Below are 24,869 nucleotides of genomic sequence, written 5' to 3' on the forward strand. Positions count from 1 at the left end.
TAAAAAAAAAATAATTACAATTAAATCACAAAAATCTTTACATATGTAAAAATATGACATCAAGACATAAAACCAAATTTTAAAACTTAAAAATCAAAAATTAAATCAAATAAAGATAATTTTAAGTAAAGCAATTATGCATTTTATCAATTTAATTATTTAAAGTTGTCCATTTAGATAGTAAAGAAAGTTCACTTAAATGGACAACATGCATAATTGCTTTACTTCAAATTATTTTTATTTGATTTTAATTTTAATTTGATTTTATGCCTTGAAACCATATTTTCATATGTAAAAATTTTTACAATTTAATTTTTTATGTTAATTTTAATTAATTTTTCATATTTAAAAATTTTTTTTTAACTTTTAATTTAACTGAATAAAAGTTTAAAATAAAAACATTTATACTTTAAATAAAATAAACAAATGTATGATATGTTATATTTTACAAAGTCTCAGATTACATTACATCATCATCATGAGAGTAAATTGTAAAAATGCTCCTGCATATATAGTGGAATACGGTAAGTCATCCTACTTAATTTATTCTGTACTTTGGTTGATCTAATAAAATATATATATATATATATATATATATATATATATATATATATATACCCATTCATATATATGTACACCCATTTTTTGTCTATTTATTTACTACTTTAAATTAATCATAGGGTACAAGTCATTAGTAGAAATGAGTTGTTAAACAGTAATGAAACAAATAAAGAATGTTTTAAATAATACATTTTAAATGCAACCAATGAATGTCAAAATTCTTTACAAATAAAATAAATTTAATTATACATCAATATAAATCTAATTTAGTTATATAAAATTTAAATAGGGAAAGTCGTTTTTTAAATATCAGAACAATTTTGAAAAAGAACACAGTCCATAAAATAAATCACTAATAAGCCATAGAATGCTTATAGCATTTATATATATATATATATATATACAGTAACATGAAAATTAATCTGAACACAGGGAATTTTTTGTTTATTCTATGTTGAGGCTAAACTGCTTGACCACACTTATTCTTTAAGTTGTCTGTATAATGTGAGCTTATTGTTCTTTGGTTATCCCAGAGTTTTGTGAAAGTTTATTTCAATTTTTATTAAAAAAATCCTATTTTTTGTTCTGCATGACTAATTATAATAATGGACATAGTTCCAAGAAAGTGTTCAAAAATCATTTCTCTTTCTGAGCATACCAATGAAAATAAGAAGCTAGTTCCTTTTCACCTCAAAGGCAAGGCAAATAAATGTGGCTGTAAAAGAAAAACTATTCCAACCCAGGAGAAAACGTAAATTTGATCCAAAATTATCTGCTGTAAACTTAATCGAGAATTAGCAGCCAGTGGAACAGATTACATATGACAATTGTTAGATGCCGACCTCTTACAGCTGGATGGAAAGCTCATCAGCCAGCTAAAAAGCAGCTTTTTAACACCAGAAATATGAAAAAAAATACTCTTGTGGACCAAAGTACATGTTAAATGGATCAAAGAAGAACAGGAAAAATGTTATGTTTTCTGTCAAGTCACATTTTTATGTTCAGGGGCAAAGGATTCCATACAATAGAGAAGCATTAGATGAAAATACATCACTAGCTCATATCCAACAACCAGTTGAACATCCTGAGAATAATGTTTTTGGGATTGTTTCATATTTTAAGGCCCTTCCTGTAGATGGTATGTTGAAAAACGATGGATAAATCAAGATTCTGAAGAAAAGAGTTGTGACATCAACTTCAAAACAAATTACCATACGGTAACAGAGTGTTCCTACAAGATCTGGTGCCATGACATACTAAAAAAGTAGAAAAATCTTTCAAAGAATGAAACATTTAAGTGCTCCCATGACCAGGTAACTCCTCAGACTAATTGAAAGTCTTTGGGGAAAAGTCAAAAAACAACTCTCAAAACACAAAAATTGACCTCATTAAAGCAATAATATTGGTATGGTTTCATGATAAAGAAATCAAAAAAAAATATGTGGTACACTTTTTGAATCTAGGCCAAATCGTGTGCAAGAAGTGATTAAGAATAAAGGAGGGAATATTAATATTAATTACTAAATACTTACAAATTGTATAAGCATGATTTTTTTTCTAAATAAAGTGTTACTTTTTATTAAATAACATCTGTGTTCAAATTCATTTGCACACTACTGTAAATATATAAAAATAAAAAAAAAATTTAAAGATAATTTTTACGCATGATTCATCATTCTTTTAAAGATATAAAAATAATATGTACAAGTTCTTTTTGAATGACTGTTGTAAGTACATCTAATGAACAAATACTATTTACATTGAATATACTTTCAATTGTAATATATTAAACCAAGATTTCAAATTAAATGATACTTTAATCAGTTTATCAATAATGGTCAAGATTTTTTTAAACAGCTAAACAACTTTTTTAAAAATTACACGTACTTGGTAATACAATTTATATAACATGTTACCAAAGCAGATGTTCACAATCAAGTGATATGTTTTTTACATTAATCATATTTAACTGATTGTAAAATATTATAACTTAATATATTCTTATCACTGGTGTACAACATCAAATGTTTTCCCTTAAAAAGTCAAAAAAATAAAAATTAGACAGAAACCAAATAAAATCACACCTTTAACAAAGAAAAACCAAAAATTTACATGCTGCCCTGGATACACGTTTTTGGAAAATACCACCCTAATGCAATAATGAGCAATGTAACCATAAATGAGAAAGCTAAAGATTCAAGGATGCATAATTTATTTTATTAGAATAATTTTTTAGAAGCAATAATAGTTAATAATAAACTAATTCCTTCATATTACATTTTTTCACCAAAAAAAGAAATCATTAAAATTTCCCAAACTTTTTTTTAAAGCATATGCAAAAATATTAAAATGCAGTTAATCCTTTTAATGTAAAGAAAGTGTTATAGATGCACAATAACAGAGTTGAAAAATAACTAGCTTAATCCATACAATTGCTAAGTCAGCAACTATTTGAGCCAGAGTTTTGCTAACAACCAAAATGTCATTAATCAAGAATTCTTTAACCTAAAATGAGAAAAATTCATTAACAGATTAAACTGAACAGAAGCTAGAATTAAATAAAAAAGTAAGCAAAAGATTACTATTACTCTCGTATACTATGTAAAAACTTGCAATTATAAATTACCAAGAATCATAACTTAGAGAATACATTCCTATCATATATCATTTATCATGAAAGTATCATGAAACACAACAATGTATTCTTTAAACATACAAGCATTATGGGCAACATTCATATTGTATTACCAAATTCCATGAAGCATTACAAAGCTTTCTGTCATACTCGCATACAAGCAACAATTTTAATCATGAACTATCTTAATGATACCACAAAAAATTAAAACACTCATCTCAAATTTGAATTTATTTTTTGAACATAAATTTGACTTCCAGTAACTTGAACAAATTGCTCAAATCATAACAAAGTTAATGCTATGAAAGCTCTCAAAGAATTATTTTTATTTATTTTTTTTTTAATTATCAAGCATGTTTTAGTTTTTCCTTCAAAATCCTTAACATTAGAGAACAAAAATTTTATTTTTTCAGCTTCTTTTAATGAACAACTTTTACTGAATGAAGATTCCTTAATAAGTTTCTTATACATATTTTTTTATATTAATTTGTAACTTGCTTATATATATTTATATATATATTACATCAGAACTTGCTTGTATATTGGGTGTAAACAGTCATTCTGTACAAATGTAACATGTAACACACCCTTAAGCTACTAAGTGAACAATGAGATGTAATTTTAATCAACTTATGGTGTAATTAAGGGATTGTATGAAAAATAGTATGTTTAAAAATTGCAGGTATAACAACCGGGACAAAGTATTGTTTGAATTACGTAAGGTTATTAAACGTGTAACTTTTAAATGAATTTGTTTAATAAGGATTTGTTGTTGTTTATATTCTTAATTTATTTAATCTTCCTTCTATATTTAATCTTAACGCACATAGTTCCATTATTGTGTGATATACTGGGTCAGCATTTTCATATGTTTTATGTTTGCATAAATATTCAAAATATTGAAATAACCTTCTTTTTTTAACCAATTTATAAGTATAACTGTGATTATATTTTATTTATTATTGCCTGAAAGATTGTATTGTTGTTTGAAATATGCTTAAAATGCCTGAAGATGTCTTTTTAAATTTTTTACATTAAATAAATGAGAATTGGTAGTTTAATACAAATATTCATTTAGATTTCTAAAAATTACAAATCATCTAGAACCACAGCTTTTTTTTGGTCTATAATCCTCAACATAACGATACAAAAATTAAAAATAAATGCTGGAACAAATTAGTACAATTAATTTAAATGTAAAAATTTGTAGATAAATAGATACAGCAAAAACAGTTTAACAAAAGACTTTATGATCTATTTGGTTAACAGGAAGGATTTTACAAAAATAGCATAAAAAATGTAAGTCAAGAATTGTTTTTAGTTTTTATATAACTACAAAAATAAAATTGTGTACACAAGATTTTTTTTTCTTATTTATGATTTTTTGTTATATAAAAAGATTAGTTGCATTTATATCACTCCATTGCACACTTTTTCCTTCCAAATTTAAGATAAAGATTTGTTTACATGTCTTAAGATGTTACATGTCTAAGATAAGTTACATGTCTTTAATAAGCATCTAAATAGGAAACAGAAAACTCATGTTTAATTTATTTTCTAAAGTTTTTATTTATCTAGAAATCAATATATATTATAGTCCAGTATATATTATTCCAGAACAAGATTCCATTTATATGGTGTAGTTTATTAATGATCTATTCATTTTATATACACTATTATTTTATTTTCACCTTTTTTTTATTTCTTTCCCAAAATATGGTAAAAAGGTAATACCCATTATTATAGTATCCCCATTTTATATAAGTGTGTGTGTGTTTAAATATATATAATGTGTACATGCACTTGAAAATGTATATGTAAGTGCATGCATGCAGGCAAATGTATGTATATACATACATGCAGGCAATTTATACTTCCCGCCAATATACATATGTTTTATCATTGCTAAGGGCAGTTGTTTTGGCAATGGTAGGCAATAGGAAAATCAGTCAACTTTTAACTATTAAACTATTCAGTTCAATACAATGTATAAGCTTATTGTATCATGTGTTATACTAAATGTTCTTTATATAAACGTTAATTTTCTTAAACTTAATTTCTGTTTGTTTTTATTGCGTGAATCTTATTCACCTGCATTTATACTAAACAAAAGTTTTCATGGACTAGTAGCATTAAAAAAAAAACCAAGTAAAATGAATGGCCTTGGTGCAGATTACTGGAATGCTTGAGTTGAAGAAAATAAAATTGTTAGAAGCCTTTGTTTAAATCACTTTCTTTTCCATTTAAAATTTAACAAATGTTTTCCTAGATTATTCTTACTATTTTAATGAAAACATAAAAAAATTTAATGTATACACTAGATAGGTTGTACTAAACACTATGAAATATAATTACTAATATGTACACAATAAAGACTATATCCATGCTTTATATTATGATCTACTTGCACACTATATATATTAATGTCAAACTAATTTTAAAACAATTATTTTTAAAAAATTATACAAATTAAAATGAGTTTGTTAACATGCAACAATTCTAGTGCAAGGAAACATATAAAGCAAGGTAAGGTACATAAGGTAAGGTCAGTTATGATTATCTGACCTGGTGAGTTGGAGTTGGTGCCCATGCAGTGCAGTTAGTGCCATTACAAGAGGATGATGCCGTAGTGGCAGCTAAGGACGCAATCAGGCACGTCAGAGCATCACTGTTACCCACCCCATTTGTTCCAAAACTGTTTCCATTCTTCTCAGACTCCACCATTGAAAGAAGACCCTCAGTGTCATTTCCGAGGGAACGGGATAGAGGTAGGCCCAAAGGGTATGTCTCTGGACTCTGCCATTGACAGTTAGTCAATCATTAGACTCAAATATACCACACACAGTTATTACAGAATCATAACATTTCACAACATCAAACCCAATACAGATGAAATAATAATTTAAATTAAGTTATAAAACACACAAAACTATCAAACAGAGATATTACACACTGTAGCAACAGATGAACAAATATGATTGTGCAGATTATAAGCAAACTGGTACCAAACTTTAACAATAATCCTCTTAACTAAATAAAGTAAATAATTCTAAAGAAGCCTTATCCAATATAACAATAGATAAGCATGAAAACATTTTTGAGATTATATTTTTCATACAACTAAATAATTATTTCAAATGAGATTAACTTTCACTTAACAACTAATGAGAAAAATAAGGTTCTAATTAGAAAATAAGAAATCTCAAAATGACAAACATGAAATGCATAGCACAAGAAAAAAAAGTTAATTGAATTTTATTATTATTAAAGATAATAAAGTGAAGTAGCAGAACAAAATTATCACTTAGCTACAGTTTACTGAGTAACTGAATTTTGACAATTAAAAAAAAAGATCATCCCTTATCACCTCTCTACAGTTCTCCCAAGCTGTGACTAGGAAATTATTAGGGAAAGATGATACTTTTAAGACTAATGATTTTTATTTAATATTCTTTACTATTTATATAAAAATAAATAATATAAAATGAGGAAAAGAATTATTATAATCTTAAAAATGTGTAATACTGTATAGTTCTGAAACACCAATTATAAGAAAGAAATGTTAAGAATGTTTTGCAATATGGACGAGGTGGAAGAAAAACACAGAAATTAAGTAGAATGATAGAATAAATACAGAATTTTAAATTAGAAAAAACAAGATATCCAGAGAGGAAGACAATATATTATATTCCAAAAGGAAAATAAAAGCCACCTAAATGGAACATATATTTAGAAGAGGAGATTTGAAAAAAATAAAGAAACCAATAAAAGAATATAATATTAAAAAAAATGTAGAATGGAAACCAATTTGAAAAAAAATAAAATTACAAAGATGTAAAGAGATAAATTTAAGATAGAAGATGATGAACAAAAGTTCCAAAAAGATCTGTTTTAAAATAGATTCACCATGGTAGTAATGAAAAACTGTAAAAATAATATTCGGATTAGTTAAAATTTTTAAATGCTACTAGATATTTTTTCCGTACTAGTTTTTTATTCAAATCATGTAAATTAGTTTTTATTTTAAATTAAGAAACAAGAATTATTGTAATAATTTTTTTCATTTGGCCGACGACTATTCTATAATTGGCAAGTGGGATATTCCAGTGCAATGTTTTTATTATCTTTTAATGAATTTAAACACATCTGATGTACTTGAAAAACGATTAAAAAGTAAGCAAATATGAGTAATTAAACAATGACCAAGTAGAACTCATAATTAGTTATTTAGAGTAAGTTAGGCACAGAATATACGTAGTTTATTAACAAGAGTATTTTTGTATTTATAATTCATATCAGATCATAATCAAATTTAAATTTTATTAATGTTTAATGAATAATAATAAAAAAAAATATCACAGACTTGAATTTTAATTATTTTATTATTTAAGATATTCTTTGAGTAATCTAGTTCTAAGCAAAATGTTAATTTATTTAAATATATAGTTTAAATGTCTTAAATACATGATTAAAGCTATGAGTTTGCTGTTCTCAAACCAAAAGGTATCATCAGTTACACCAAGTACGAACTTGAAGATGGTTGGGCGAATACTGGGTACGTTATACCCTTGTACACAAAGGGAACAAATACATTTCATTATTTGTTGTGAAATATATCAGTTCTGTCTGCCTCAACCATCACACCTTTCCATCCATACCATCTTTTAAAAATAATGTACAATACAATCAGTTAACTAATTCATCCAATCAGATACAATAAATTGTAGTATTAGGAATTACTGTATTATAAATTATCATTCAACCTTTATTTAATTTTACAAAAAAAGTTAAGAAAAAATTAGATTAAAATTTGTTACCAGTATTTTTAAAACTGCTACGCAGATTATATAATGTGCACATATTATATTCATGAATTAAAACACTGTTAAAAATTAAAAATTTTCATTATTGTGAAAAGATATTAACAAATTCATTTAAAAATAAATTATTATTTCACTTGAATCCATTTAAATAAATAAATATTTTAATTTAATAATAAGGAAAAATTAATTAATACAATTTTAGTAACTTCTATTCAAATGTTTCATGTTCAGAAATGTTTTAATGAAAGAAAACTAATAAAGTGAAAGAAAAAGACTTATGTGCATCACTTTTAAGGGTTTTCATAGAAATAATCATACTTAAAATCAAAATAATATGCACAATTTATGTTTTATTGAATGATATCTTAATACTGTAAATAACATTAAAAAATGATTTTGAAGTTCACTGCATTGCTCTCTAAAAGGTTTATTACAATCAACTACTTGCTGTAACTGGAAAGCACACCAGCTGGAGTATTATTAATAATATATTATAACATGATAAAATAAAATGCAATGCAATTCAACACAACATATAATAACTCCAAAAATCTGCAAGTCAGACATGAAACGATACTAAATTTAATATGTTTATGAAGAATTAAAGAGCTTTTCCACCCACCACCTACTGCTTACGCCTAGAAAAAAAAATTATACAGATGGCAAAGTGATGTGAATAAATCTTTTTATCTTGAGTATTTCATACTAATGTTAATAAACTGTTAAAAATGACAGCAATAAAAAATAATTTTGAGGGCAGCAGTTTTCACAACAGATATAAAATTCTTTTACACCTGAGTTTCATGCACACCTTTATTCTTTAGTATTACAATGATATAACATAAAACACTAACATTCAGTAATACTCAAGAGTAAACTAGATGCAATACTCAAAATTATACCATATATACTAGGAGCAGTACTTTAAGTATAACCTAGTATGTACTAGGAAGTACATATCAGTTTTAGGCAATTTGACACAAGATAAAATCACTCCTAATATAGTCATCCTAAAAACAATAAACATCCCGTGTATCAGGCTTATTATTAAAATGAGGAATGAAACGGTTTCTTGTAGTCTTCTTCACTTGCCACATTTATAGTTCCATATTAGCATAATAAGATTACTGAAATGCAAGTACATTCCATCCTACAAGTTTACTTTGTTTGCTGTTGTTAACAACAGCTGCTCCCTGATTACTGAACATGTTATACTCATAGTCAACAACTTTTCTTTAATACTATTAGTACTTCAGATGCTTTGCTGTGTTACAGTTATAAAAAAAGAGTGTAACACAAACAAATGTAATTCAAGTATGAATAATAATATCTATTCACGAATAATTTATATGAACAAGTATTTGAAATATGTACTTGTATAGTTTTATAAATAAAAATTTGACAATGGTATAATATACTGCCAGAACTATAATCAAACACATGCATATGATGATTAAGAGTAATAACAAATTTTAATACATATAGGATTTAATGGAATTATGGATTTGCTGCAGTTGTTTCAACTCAGCAATAGTCATCTAAACAAAAAATGATAACAAAGCTAGTATATGATTAATACAACAGGGAACTACTTATATAGCCATCCACAGTGTACGAGGGCTATTTTTATTTCAACTTCCGATGGGCTAAAAAAAAAAAAAAAAATTGACAACAAAATGAGTTTATTACTAAAAGTTGAATAGTATCGAACTTATTTTTCGACACAATCGCCAAAACGATTGTGGCATTTGTCGTATCACGACACCAGATTTCCAATGTCCCTCTTCAAAAAAGTTTGTCACTAGTGAGATAAGTTATATCTTGACAGCTTCCTGAAGTTCTTTGTTGGTGGTAAAGTTTTGTCCGCCCAATCATGCTTTCAATTCTTGAAAGAGGTGAAAATTGGTCAAAAACTTCCCACTTGAATAGTTTGAGGTCTTGCATCACATTGGCACAACATGGTCTGCATTGTGTTGGATCAAAACTAAACCAGACGAGAGCATGCCTCTTCATTTGTTCTGGATAGCTCTACAGAGGCAACATAAAGATCTACAACAAAATGTCCTCTGCTCCATAAAGTCCATCAACAAGACACCTTAATTGTCCCAAAAAAAATTGTAGCCTCTGTTTTCCTGCTGCTCAGTGTCTGTTTGAACTTTTTAAGCTTGTTTGGAGAAGAATTGTGCATTCACTGCTTAGACTGTTCTTCGGTTCTTGGATTATCATACTGGATCCAAGTCTCATTGCTAGTAACGATAGACTTTAAAAACTCTTCCCCCTAATTATTGTAACATGAGAAAAACATTAAGGCTGACATTATTTGCTGCATCTTGTGATCATCACTCAACATTTTTGGGACCCAGCATGCACACAGTGGTATCCTAGGTCTTTAGTCACAATTGGCACAGAGAAGACCTTGAAATTTCTGGGATTTCTGCGGAAGGTTCATTTATTGTAAACCTCAGTTTGTCATGGACATAATCATCAACAAACTCAACCTTGCCCACCTTCATCATGGACGTCCGTTCACCCTCCTTTAAATTTCCTACATCATTCCCATACATTACCACCACTCAAAATTTTTCACCATACACTAGGCTCATTCTGCGATGGATTTCAGCTACATCCGTCTGCTTGCAGAGAACGTATCAATTTTCACAACTGACACTTGGTGGGAGCATTGATCATTGGCCATGTTCAATACCCCGTAGCTCGGCTCAGACTGATGTCAGCTATGGCAGAGGTTGAGGTGGGGGGGGCTGCACACTCGCATGATGCGCAGACCTGGCAACTGTCTATCTCTTGTTTACTTAGATACACAATCAGAGGTTGAAAAAAAAACAGCCATCGTATTATAGCTCATGACTAAATATCTATATGTTCACTAGTCTTCTAAGGACTTGTAGTATCTTTTGTACATTTAAAATTCCATCACCACACCATACGCCTTTCCTTATTCTTTAACACTTCTTTCCTGGAGAGCTATAATTGTAATTGAGTCAGAAGCCACACTCACTTTATATTAAAAGCTGAGAAAGCAGTAACTAATGTAGCAGTATAGTATTTAATGGAGTGACAACTCTGTTCGTGGACTAATCCAGCAGCTCTGTTTCCTACCTTAGTGTAATTAGATCACCACATAGAAGGGATTCACACACACAATCTACAGGATAAATCTGTGCCTAAGATTAAAAAAATCTAACCCCAAAACTGAATGACAAACATAATCTTATATAGTATGAATGATCTGTTGGGAGTTTTATAAGAGAATATGCATCTATAGTGCATTAATAGAAGTTGAAATTTTTAAGTTTTTATATTTGGTATTGTTTCATTATGATTTACACTATATGCCACTTATACAAGTATAATAATAATAATAATAGTACAATTTCTCAGTAAAATTTTATATTATACATCAATCAATTAACAGTTCATATGCTTTGTTACAGACTTAATCTGGTCATTGGGAAAGCCAAATTGAATCAATAAAACAGGTAATATCTCATTAACTGTAATCTTGAGACTGGAATAGACAAAATGCTGAAGTGTAATTGAGCTACAGTCATGTATTGTTGTGAGGTAGTATAAATTTAAAAACAAGTTAAAAATTAAGTAAATGAAATTTCATACAATGCATGCATATGTAAATGTTCTAAATCTAATTCATGTACTTGAAACACCTACAATCAGTGTATTCAAAATAATGTAATTTCTTGAATTTAAAATACATTTAAAATTTTTTGTTTTATTTCTTTGATTTGATAATAAAAATGTAAGATCATAAATTTATCAGTTATCTGATTTAATTTTTTATGATTCAAATGCAGTTTGTGAAAACTAAGTCAGTAAGTAAAAAATGATGATTAAGACATTAACATAAACACAGGTAATTAAATAGCAACTATATTAGGGAATATAAATGAGTGAGCATAACATTCACACATTAATGTGAGATCTTAAAGCAGTGATGATTGTTAAAGCTGTGCTTTATTATGTTAAAATATATTAATAAAGAAGTAAATCTTACAGAGTTTTCGCTGTATTTTCTTCTTTCTTCATGAGCCCTTTTAACAGCAACAAAAGGTCTTTCATTTGTATGTCTATTTCTTCTTGATGATGTCCTATGTGGAAGCAATGGTGATACAGGTGCAGAGCTACCATTGGTCGTTTTATGTCCACTAGACGTGGCTGTATTAATATGTAATGGTATTGAAAAATCTTCTTCATCCTCATCGGCAAATAAAGTGGTGTCACTTGTGTAGCCATCAAAACGTTGACTGGGAGTAGGTCTCAGTACCGATCGTAGTTCAGTTAATAATCTAGATTCCGTAGGTAAACGTTCTGTACGAAGTGCAACTTCTCTTCTTTCCCTTAATTTTGCTTGCTGCCGTTGAAGCCATGTTAAATTGTTACTACTATGTTGACTCATACTGCCACTAACTATGGTTCTGGAACAAAAACAAAAAGTATATTATGAGGCATTTTTATTAAACGAAAACAATAAAAAAAAAAAATAGTAAATAACAAAATATTTTAATCAGTTGAATTAATAATCATACATTATATAGAGAACAAGTATATCCATTAATTATTTTCAGATAATATCTTAAACATAGGAAACAATGAAGAGTGACAAGGCAAGAAAAAGTGGTAAGTTTTAGTTTTAAATTTAATTAGTATAAAAGATGACTAAACTTTAAAATGTAAAACAATGAGGTTTGATTGCCAACATTGAGCATTTTCAATTACAATCTTTATTGTTTACATTGTTTTGTTGTAGTACATTTTATGCCAAAAATTTCTTTTAGGCCATAAATAACAACTGTCAAATACACATCAAACTTTGTTTCTTGTGTTGCCACCTTATCAAACAGAACTATACACCCTAATCTTAATTTAACTGTATTTTAACAGTGCGTACAATAAAATGTTTAAAAATAATTATTCCCAGTATGCGACTGGATGAGTGTATGTTTGTCGTGGGGGGAGGGGAGGAGAATGTGTGCATATTGTGTAAACAAACTTGTGAGTGTGTAAATGCACCACCAAATTTACTTGAAAAAATTAAAATTCATAATAATAAAATCAGTAACAGGGTGGTCTTTATAATTAACTTGTTTACATTAAAAAGAATACAGGAGAAAAAAATTAGCTAGATAAAGAATGTGATGATGTTACTATAAAAACATAGGTCTGTACTGTCATATGCCAGATGTGCTAACAAGGTTAATCTTGTTTTAACTGCTTCCTTGGCCTCAAATTAAAAATATATAACTAAACAAAGTTAAATTATGTGGATGTACAATTCAACTCAATCTAATAGTTTTTATTAATTCTTTTGACTGGCAGCAGTCCAATCCAACAAAGAAAGTAATTAATTACTAAAAAAAGAAAAAAAAATTATACTCCATCCCACTAATTTATTAAAGCCCACATCAAAAGAGATATCTAAAGTTCTATTTCTAATCAATCCATATATAGAGGATTCTGATAACTGTTTTTTTCTATTATTTAGACTAAGAATCATGCTTCGTTATTTCTATTCAACTTCTAGATCAAAATGAATATTTGTATGTATGTTAGACGACAAAACCAAAAGGTTTCAAGTGACCTGATCTATCACTCCTAAACATTAGCTGAAACATAAATTCTCAACATAACAAGCATTTAATGCCAGACTTCCTACAGAAAGCAAGAATCTAAATAGTTTCCCAATAATCTATATGTATGAATATTTATAAGTATTACTTTACATTTAGAAAAAAAATAAAAGTAATAAATTATAGTCCTAGTACAGGTTAAAAATTAAACAGGAATGCGTACTAGTCGTCAACAGTCAGTATGAACTCACTTCATGGTTCTAGAACTAATTCTAAATAGTGGATCTCAAATACGTACCATTATCACCTCCTATAATAGAGGTGTTTTTAAAAGAAACATCAAAAACATCAGAAAGAAAAATTGTGTCTGACAGTTTTTTAATGATAGAATGTACGACTATTGTAAAATTATTATTAATATATTTTAATAAAATATATTAAGCTGATGAACAGCTTCTCAAAAGATGGAAAAACTGAGCAGAACAAATAAATATTAACAAGAACTGGTAAAATATTAACAAAAATTACAAAATTGAAAATAAAATAAATCCAAAGTAGCCAAGGATGTAGCTAATAATGGTTAAGGAGATATTTAACAAAAAAAGTTATTAAGTAATAAGATTGAGATAAGATTTGTAGAGTTGTGATGGCTTTCGGTATATTTCTGAATGGAAGTGAAAAATCCAGTAAGAAAGTGGTAGAAAGAGACTGAGATGTCTGAAATGTGAATTGGTGAAAATTAACAGTTAAGTCAAAATGAAAAATTGACAAGCAAAAATTACTAAAATGGAAGTTTAATCAGGATAATCTATGTAAGAAAGCTTGGGACAAATTATGAGAAGAGAAAGTTTTATTAAAACAGAAGAATCAGTAAAAGGTGTAAAGGAAAAGAGGTTGAAAGAGAAAAAATTATTTACTAAAATGTAAAAGAAAATACGAGATATTAGGAACTCAAAAAATTAATCAAGAAGAGAATGGAGATGAACATAACTACCCTAAATCAGGGTAGTTTTACCAAATGATAATAATGAATGATTTTATAGACAAAAAAAATAATATGAATGAAAATCGCAACACAAAAATAAGACACTATTGGGTTATTTTAATTTCTTGTAATTTCAGACATATAAGAAAGAACTAGATTGTCGATAAGAATATTAGCATATTTAATAATAAATAAATATTAGCCCAGTATGTAGCTGGATGTGTGTAAGTTTGTCCGGGGGGGGGGTAGAATGTGTGCATATCTGCATAAACAAACTTGTGAATCTGTAAATGCACCGCCAAATTTACTTGAAAAAATTAAATTATTCACTTTCTAAAAGTCAAGTCTTTAAGTTTCTAAGTTAAAACTGGAACTTAGATATGTCTGCTATTAGATGTACAACCAAAATAATTGAAGGAAATCTGATAGATACAAGAAAGTAGCTCATCATCATCATCAATAACAACAAAAATACTATAAAATGATTACTATGGAAATTTAGAAATTTAGTGGTTTCCTGTCATTTTGAACATCAAGCAAGAGACTGTAAACAGCAGCATGTAAAATTTACCATCAGTTAAACTTCTATTCTGGTCATAACAGGGACTAACTGTATAGACATTCTGTCAATGAAAGCATCTATCTCTACTGACAAGCTATGTCTACTCAGTAGAATATACTTTTAAAAAATTCATAAAATCATATTACTTTATATCCATATGATTTTATAAACAATAATAAAAATAAAATACTTTGTTGTAATAACGAAAATTGTGAAAGTAAAATAATGAAACACAGAGCCTAGCAGTAAAAGGTTTGAGAAGAAGTATAAACGACAGGTAATACACACTTTACTCAAAAACTTTTTGTGAATCCAGCAGCAATTTTTAATCAATTATAAATGCCAATAATGCAATATGAAACAAATAATTTGGTTATTGGTCAGATAAAGAAAAAAAAACAATATATGAAAATAAATACAAAGTCTATAATCATTTGTAAAAAAAAAACCCCAACCAATGAGTACAACTTTAATATAGCAGTAGCTTAATTATTTAAAATTTCAAAACATTTATTAACTTCTTTTATTTTACTAAAATATAACCTGCTAGACAGAGAAAAATACCTCAGAGAGATGTTAGCAACAACAGATACTCATTCATTTTCGACAAAATTTTATAGATTATATATTGCAGGTGTTTAATATACCTGTTTAAAATATTTAATTAAATTGGTTAAAATATATATATATATATATATATATATAAAGCTAGCAAATAATTTTTAAATCTAAAAAAAAAATAAAGATGAGAACTTAAACCACTACAATTTATTACAAAAAGTAATCATTGATACACGAATGTAATGTTTCTCACAGTCGCCCCGCCTGAAGCATTTTAACATGAGAAGGCTACATACACAGACCAGTTCAGTTGAGTCCTGTTTTTAACAGCTACTGAGATGCAACTCGCGTGCCAACGTTAGTAATGTTGGCAAACTGTAACCTTACTTATTACATCTCGTTTTTCCGTTACATACGCACATAGTATCTTTACAAAATATGTAATTAAACTACAAAACAAGTTTTATCTCAAAACAAGAAAAGTAAATGGTTTTATTTTATATAAATTTAACTTATAATTTTTACGTTTTCGAATAGAGTCTACTTGGGTAAAAGAAACTGTTTTTTTTTTCTTTGTACAAGTTATTTAATTTAATTAACATTTAGCATACTATTAATTTACATTAAACTACTAACCATTCGTAAAATTATATATTAAAATTTATTAATAAAATGGGCTATAATAATATTTGTCAAAAGAATTACCTTTTATCAGTAATTATATAACAAACAATTTTATATGAGTTTTATACTACATTAAACCTTTTCTGTGTTACAATTGCAAATCACAGTTTATTTAAAGAGATAATACAGTAGACATGAAAATACCTTATTATCCACCCTATTACCTACCCTGAGCGGTAGCGAGTGATATTTTAAATCCAATAACATCTTGAAAGGTTGTAGGTAGATTAATAACATTTTATCTAGTTACAACAGATAAAATAGGGCATTTTCTTTTAATTTTTGAATATAGTCCGTTTCGGTATGGCGATCACTTTAAGACAAAAATTTTATTTAAAGACTCTCAGTAAAGAAAGGAAATATCGTTTTTTTTCAATAAATTACGTGTTTTAACGATATTATGATGCGCGATCAGTTTCAATATTCAAAAATAATAGAAAAAGAACAAGCTTCTAATGACCAATTTATGACTTTTTTCTACCAAGATGATAGTAAGATATAATTAACACTACTGTAAAAGTTTACGTGTGCTATATAGTATGAGCGTAATAATTTATATACATCGAACGCGGAAAACAAGAGATATACGTGTGCGACGCTAATCACGCCAGCTATGTTTGGTCCTTGGTAACGAACAACTGTAATTAAAGTCGAATTAATAATCAACTGAATCCGACTTTAATTTTGCGTAATTGAACCGTTGTCAAAAATGTTTAAATCCCGACCCAATCCGTGGCCCTGAAAACTTCAAACTGGTAATGTTTGAACATTTTTTAATAATTTATTTTACAGAACTCTACGCATTTAATCGGATAGAGAACCAAAAGTTTAGCTGGGAATCGTTGATATTTTTTACGAACTTCCCTCTAAAAACCATTTTTCAACCCGTGAAAACTACATTCATGCCCTGAAAAGTTTTTCCGTAGACGCCCGGCGGTCGTATTTTTACCCCACCGCGACTTTACGGGGTGATATGTTTGTATCTCCCCTCTAGCTTGTATAAAGACAAGCTTCTTCGTTTTTGTTTAAATCTGTTACAGATGACCGATAACAACTATATAGCCCAGAAGGACACCTTTTTCGGCCTAAGAGTCCCGCCAAATCCTTCCTAGGTGAACGTGCGCCTAGAAGAAAATGAGAAAATTTTTGAAGATGAGAACTTCTTATTAAATGAAATAATTGAAATAAGAAATAAGGCGATCGCCGCATCAAACATAATAACCAAACATCCTATTTTCCTAACCTCAGAAGATGAAGAAGACTGCCGAAGGTCAGCGAATACTGTGAAAAAAAATCCCAGAAACCGTCCGATGGAAAATAGAAGAGGCCTACACTTTCCCCCGTGTAGCCCTTTTCAGGACCAGGAGACAATTCCAATGTTTACGGTTTGTAGATTATTTACATCCGGTTGACGGAAAGACAGGTTAAAGAAGAAAAGAAGAATGAAGGTCGGCTCACTAACACAAATTGGAATCCGACCCGATCGAATCCAGCCGAAATGCAGTAATGAAGACAGCCCGAGAGAAGAAAGTTTCCTAAATTTATCTCACCAACCATCCATCATCCTTTCCTAATTCTTAGAATTATGTTAATATCCTTAATTATATGCGACTCCCTTTCGGAAAAGGGAGCGCATTGCATCCTCCTAATACTAGGGCCACCGAAAGGCGCATTCCTGATAGGCACCGAAAGGACTTCCGGGAACGGATTGAAGGGGAATCACACCGGGAGAACGAAGCTCATAACGCGGCGTCTCCCAAGATCAGCCCTGGTCAAACAATTTCTCCGAAGCCTAAACGAAAGATAAGCAGAAAATAATTCTGTCTATAAATAAAATAAAATTAATGTAACTGCCATTAAACAAATAATTACCCGCCCGATAAAAGAATGATACAGCGGCAAAGGACTTTCGTCCAGGTTCTGCTATTAGTAGGGAGATACAAATTCTCGGGCTATCCTTGTACTCCGTTCGTTCCAATGACAGTTTTAATACAAAAGTTGTAGTACTGTTTATTTACTTTTTATTCAATAAATTGTTGATAGTATGCATGTCTGTCCATCTTTGATTTTGCCAATTAAACTACAAGCAAAGTTTTTTCTTTCGTAATGAGTACTATAATAAATTAAAAAATGTCATCAATAAAAACATAAATCGGTAAAAAAAAAATTTCGCAGTAAAAAATTTGTTTTTATTAAGAAATAAAAACAAACTTTATTTAAACATAAAATTATATTTTACTCGATATGTTTAATAAATAAATAGATACGAACTAGCAATAAAAACAAAAATAACAATAAAAAGTTTATTTGTTTTGCGAATGCGGTTAGTTACATATTTTTGCAAATACAAAAGTAAAGAACAAAAAGAAAAACTTTAACTACTGAATTGTTTAAAATTTATACCGTTTCAATTCTAAAAGATTTTGTTAACAGAAGCATAATTTTTCTAATAAGTTAAGGATCTTGAAATTTAAAATATAATTAAGATTACATCTGAAATTAAAACAGAATTTATTCATAACTACAATGTCTAATTTCTTGAGATATAATGGTTAGATAAACTGGTTAGTGGAATGCTATCCAAAAAACAAAACAAGTTACCAAAGTTCGGTATAGAGATATTGACTCAACTCAGTGAAGTAGAACGCTCTGGATTCTTCCCCTAGATTCGTCACACTATCACCGTTCACGATATTAACAGTCTAGTAAGCAGTTAACGCCAACTAAGTGATGAGTTTTAAGTTATTATTACTACAAGACCCGTCGAATGTTTACAAGTACCATTAGTTACTACGTAAGTGTTAAAAAACAATGGAAAGTTGCCAGTAATTAACAGGAAAATTCCTTCTTTTTGAAATGTACGTTACCGGATAATGTTTAAATAAGATGAATTCAGTTACATTATGGAAAAAACCATTCAAAACGAATTTCTTCAACAAACATACATATACACATATATATGTATATATTAAACCTTTACAAGATAAAGGTTAGAACATTAAAGGTACAACATCTCTATTGTACCTTTAATATTATTTCAGTTTTTAGATTAATTAATTCTTATTTTTTCAGACAGTTTTAAAACATATATATTTTAACATTTTATATATTAAAACATATTTTAAAACATATATATAGCAACCTCAGCCCGCGATTAGTATTTTTTATAAACCCCGAATAAGAAAGAGACAAGTCTTTTATGGGTACCGCTCTCACCAAATCATACAAATAACAACGACGTAGTAACTCAAAGAGGTCCTACATACAAAGAGGTTCCTACGTGTTTAACAGAGTCGATAGATTTTGGGCAAAAACCCACAGAAAACTAATAGGGACGAAAAGATCAAGGATAAGGAAAAGGAGTGGATATGTTAAAATAAGGGAAAATCTACCCATAAAAACGCGAAATGAAACCAACAACTCCCTCCCAAAGTAATTCAACCTTCCTCCAACAGTGAGCAGGCCTATTATTTATTGGGTGATCTGGGTGTACTCGTATAACCTAGGTATACATAATACCTAGGGTATAACCTAGGTTATAAATAATACCTAGGGTATAACGTAGGTTATAAATAATACATTACCGAATAACAATTTAGTTGGGAAGAACATGAAATAAATGCTGCAAATTTAACTGCTTTCCTTCAGATACTAAACAGCCACCAGAATAAGTTCAAGTTTTCTCAAGAAATCTCCTCGCCAATCCACAGATTTCTGTTAAGGTGTGGAATTATACAATTAAACTAGTAAAGCCGGCCTCCAAGGCACGAGTGGTAGCGTCTCGGCCTTTCATCCTGAGGTCCAGGGTTCGAATCCCGGTCAAGCACGGCATTTTCACACGCCACTTGTCATTCAACGCATCCTCTGAAGCAACGGTGGTCGCGGAGGTAAAAAAAAAAAAAACTAGTAAAATGTTCAACAGATTACACAATAGAGTATTAGAACATTTTCTGGCATAACAACAAAAATAAACAAAAAAAAAAAGGTTTGCATGTAATCACGCCAAATGTTTTTTACTTAATTTTAATAAATTATTAATTTTCTTCATTATTTTGTAAATATAATAGTGTAAAAATCCCCTTTTTCTAATTAAAATTCATAATTTATTTTCATTTAATCTGAATAGTATATATTCAACAACTTCAATCTATAAAAGTAGAACAAATTTTACACTATTTAAAGAAAATTAGAATATTCCGTAATTCACTAAACTATATCATATTCTCTCTTTTTTTTCTATTTAGCCTCAAAAACCAACCACCTTAAGGTATTACTTCAGAGGATGAATGAGGATATGTATAAATGTAAATAAAGTGTAGTATTGTACAGATCAGGTAGACCATTCCTGAGATGTGTGGTTAATTGAAACCTAACCACCAAAGATAACCGGTATTCACGATCTAGCATACTGCCTTTAACAGAATTTAAACCTTAGAACTATCGACTTCGAAATTAGCTGATTTGCGATGACGAGTTCACCACTAGACCAACCCGGTGGGTTTAAATTATATCATATTGGGCGCTTTGAAATGTGATGAAGTCATATTTAAATTTTTGTTTCAGATTTACTCTACCCTTTTAAATCAAATCTTTACATTGTACAATCGATTGTAACCAACCAGAATTTCCCAACTCCATCATATTCGTGATACAAATTTAAAAATAGGCACGCTTTGTGTATCATGAAGCAAGTCTGGATCCGGCTTTACAGCTCAGCAATTGCTCTTTCCAATCTCAAGCAGCTGTTTCCGAGACAGTACCGTTAATTGAAACTTAGAGATTGAAGTACACAAAGTGTTATTTTATTAACATATTAGCCGAAAACCTGAATGTTTTCTTTAATCTATGGTTGGTCTTCAAACAGAAATTTAATCAATAAAAAAAAGTAGAAAATAATCGATAAATTATAAGTAGATTATTTAAAAATGTTTATATTTTGAAGATCAATGTTTTACGGGTAAGCTGAGTTCATAATAATCTATTCACTGATAACAGGACGAGATGATGCATACGGTATTTCAAAAGTAGGGAAGAGGATAAGTTCGCACTCTAGCGGTCATGAAAGGAAGTATTCGGGAAGTCTTGTTTTGTTCCGTGAACAGAAAAGGAATGTACAAGTCCTTTTCTCTTTTACGTTCTCAGAACAAACGGAATCCGCATGGGAGCAATTTGGAACGAAGTAAGCTGACCTCTGTATACAGTTGTAGTACATGAGGGTCAGTACGAGATCTGTCTCACAATTCACACTCACATGTAGACGACATTCATGAAATCTAGTACTATCACTCGCTACGTTTTGTTAAAAATTAATGGAATCATTTTTATTTAAATTCCGCTAAAAAAATATAAAAATAAGATATTTTTAATTTACGAGATTTTATTTAATACCGATCAATCAATAAATTCAGTTACGGTACTATTTTTTCCGATCTCCATGGCGGAGTGGTAGCGTCTCGGCCTTCAATCCGGAAGTCCCGAGTTCGAATCCAGGTCAGGCATTGCATTTTTCATACGTTCCAAATTTCCATTTTCATATTCCCACATACAAGTTTCTGTCGTGAATTAATTGATCGCTTGGTCAAAGAAAAACAACACGTATTTTAATAGCATCTATGGATATGAAACTATGGAATCGGAAAAAAAAAAGTTGACTCGGAACAGTATAGAACCGAAGAACAATGGTATAAGTTACTGACCGTTCGGTAACATGTTCTGTTAACATGAACAAAAATATTTTAATAATAAAAATCCTTAGCTTAAAGAAATATGAAGTAATGTTACAAGCTAAAATATTAATTAAAAATAAGGTTAGGTTTATGTTAAAATTCTAAAAAGATGAATAGTTTTTCTTAATAAATACACTTCATAAAAAAAGGTGTAAACATTCCTTAATAACTCATCTCATTAATATCTGAAAGTTACTTTTTATATCAAATTGCATTTTTTGTATCATCTTAGTGATCAACCACATGTAGTTAAATAATCGAATAAAAAAATAATTTTACACTTTTTATAAAAAAAAATTCAGTAAAATAAGATTATATAGCTTAGCACCTCCGTGTCTTTTATTGCCTATTTACTAAGACCCAGACCTGCTTTGAATACGAAAACAGCCCCGAGGAAAAATCATGAAGTCCTGTACTCCTTTCGCCATCTTTGCAGGGATAATTCTGACCGACCTATATGAATTACCATAATAACATGACTAATTTAATGTAATCTGTATTTTATCGATATATAATTAAGTTTATTAGACCATACCAACGTAAATAATACAGAATAATTTGTTTCCGATTTATCCGTAAAAGAAACTGAGAAAATAATAAAGATGCGATACAAACACCATTTATTTTCAAGTTAAGTTTCTTCATCTAATTATAATAAGAAGGTTTGAGTTTACTTTTGAAATTAATTTTATAGAATTCTTCCCGTTAAGTTGGCGGCGATTATGAAAAGACTGTGGAACTAAAAATTCAAAACGATACTGATCTGATGTCGTATTTCTTCTCTGTTGACAAATTAGCTCGGTTTCTTATCTCTAGTACATTTTTCTCAAGGTAAAACTACACGTCCAGCAAATTTAATCAGATACGACTTTTTATATTCTTTATACTTTATACAAAAGCGGCTGAATTTCCAAACATATAACTTTTTTCCAAAAATAACCTAATTATTAATTTCTAAACCTTCAAAATTTATTCTGAAATTTTTATTATAAGCCAGTTAACCGTGAAATATTCTCAAACTAAACCCGACAGAAATGTTTTACTTATCTTTCTTATGCGAACTAACACATAATTTTTTTCACCATATAATCCGAAATGGAAGTTCCATAAAAAATGCTGATCGATTAGAATACCCAAATATTTTACTTTCTTAGCTTTTTATTATTTTGATGCAACTGGAATCCAACCTGCTACCCACATTATAAATCTTAATATGGTTTAGCTTAGTTCTCAAATGGTTGACGTATTGTCCGTACATGGACAATGAGAATAAAAAAATGTTAAAACCAAGGCACCTGCAATTAATTCATAACTGTTTAGAATCTCGGCGTTTAAAGGTTTAACTAAGTACCGGTTTCATGAAATATGTTACAATTACAAGATTTTTAAAATGATTAAGGTTTTTGCATATGAATACCTTTATATTTATTAATAATTAAAGAATCTACTTACCAACAACAATTCTTTTATATATACGTTCAAGCCAAGATTATAATCTTAACAAAACTTCATGTCAATTTTTATATGTTTAAAATTATTTACGTAATTATGTTATCTACGTGGAGACATAACAAAACGGTGGGAGACATTCATAATGACAGGACGTTAAATCGATATAATTTTAAACATACGTTATATTATATTACAAATTTACATGACGAAGAAGTTTTAGTTTTATAAAGAATATAACATAAATTTTTAAGTTCCTGATGATGAAATTTTATTCTCAAAACACTTGAACGTACACAAAAAGAATTTTTGGTAAGTCGGTTCTTTAATTATTAATTATATAATTATACCAACAAGCCATGTTTGATAAAACTTTATTATTTTTACATTAAATTTATTCCATTGATGTAGATAATATCAGACAAAACCAAATTGGTAGAATATAGGGTGAAAATTAACCAGAAAACATTTGGATTTTTCCCAATGAAATCTGATCCATTGATTGTAATGAGAAAATCTGTTTATTACTTATAAGTACTCAGGACAAGTATATTGACTGGTACAAAGGAGTTACGGTCCGAACTTTTTTCGGATTCGTGTATTCACCTATTCAAGATGTTTTGATTTGATCAATATAAACATATTTCAGAAAACCAGATTAGATGATAAATTGAGGTTGGTTTTTCTAAATTATCCTTTGGTTTTCGTCCCGTTGCCTCAATAAACACGACTTTCAAGGCAACTGCCTTCTCGATCATTGCACCCTCAAGTCTAGCTTGATGATTAAAAAAATATTTTATATATATGTTAAAAATAGCTTCATTGTCGATTAAAACACCATCAATTAACGATACTTCATCATGCTCATCAAGTTCGATAGGAAACAGTGTCATGTAAAGATCTAACCATGCGGACACTTTCAATTAATAAAATACCACATACAACGAAAAATGATGTAACAAATAAACCCGTTATCACGATTTAGGAAATTTTAACATTATTCAAAGCTGATATATCATAAGTATTGTACAAAAAATTATTTACTATACAATAAATTTTTATAGAGCATAAATATAGAATAGAGTATACGTTATGACATTTATAATAAAGAGTTATCTGTAGTTTCAACGTGAATAATTCCGGTAATGGTTATAAACAAACGGCGCATAATAATTCAAAATGGAAATGTATAATGCTAATGTATACAAAATGGAAATGTATACAGTTACTATGAAAACAATTTCGAGCTGAATAACATAATACAATTACCAAATTTTCTA

At 28.9% G+C, this 24,869-nt stretch overlaps 1 protein-coding gene across 12 annotated transcripts in view; it reads right to left on the reverse strand.

The window, feature by feature from the left end:
• Nucleotides 1-24,869, reverse strand: part of by (focal adhesion protein tensin) — a 752,581-nt gene that overhangs the window by 26,610 nt on the left and 701,102 nt on the right. For 10 of the 12 annotated variants that reach the window (XM_075355561.1, XM_075355559.1, XM_075355568.1 and 7 more), the window contains 2 exons: nt 12,050-12,470; nt 5,762-5,992 (listed from right to left, as the gene is read on the reverse strand). In XM_075355561.1, the coding sequence (XP_075211676.1) occupies nt 5,762-5,992; nt 12,050-12,470 (652 nt within the window). The remainder of the gene's footprint in view (nt 1-5,761; nt 5,993-12,049; nt 12,471-24,869) is intronic. The other 2 variants (XM_075355563.1, XM_075355571.1) reach the window with 2 other exon arrangements.

Source organism: Lycorma delicatula, chromosome 2 (assembly GCF_047948215.1).
Source record: "Lycorma delicatula isolate Av1 chromosome 2, ASM4794821v1, whole genome shotgun sequence".
Classification (NCBI taxonomy): domain Eukaryota; kingdom Metazoa; phylum Arthropoda; class Insecta; order Hemiptera; family Fulgoridae; genus Lycorma; species Lycorma delicatula.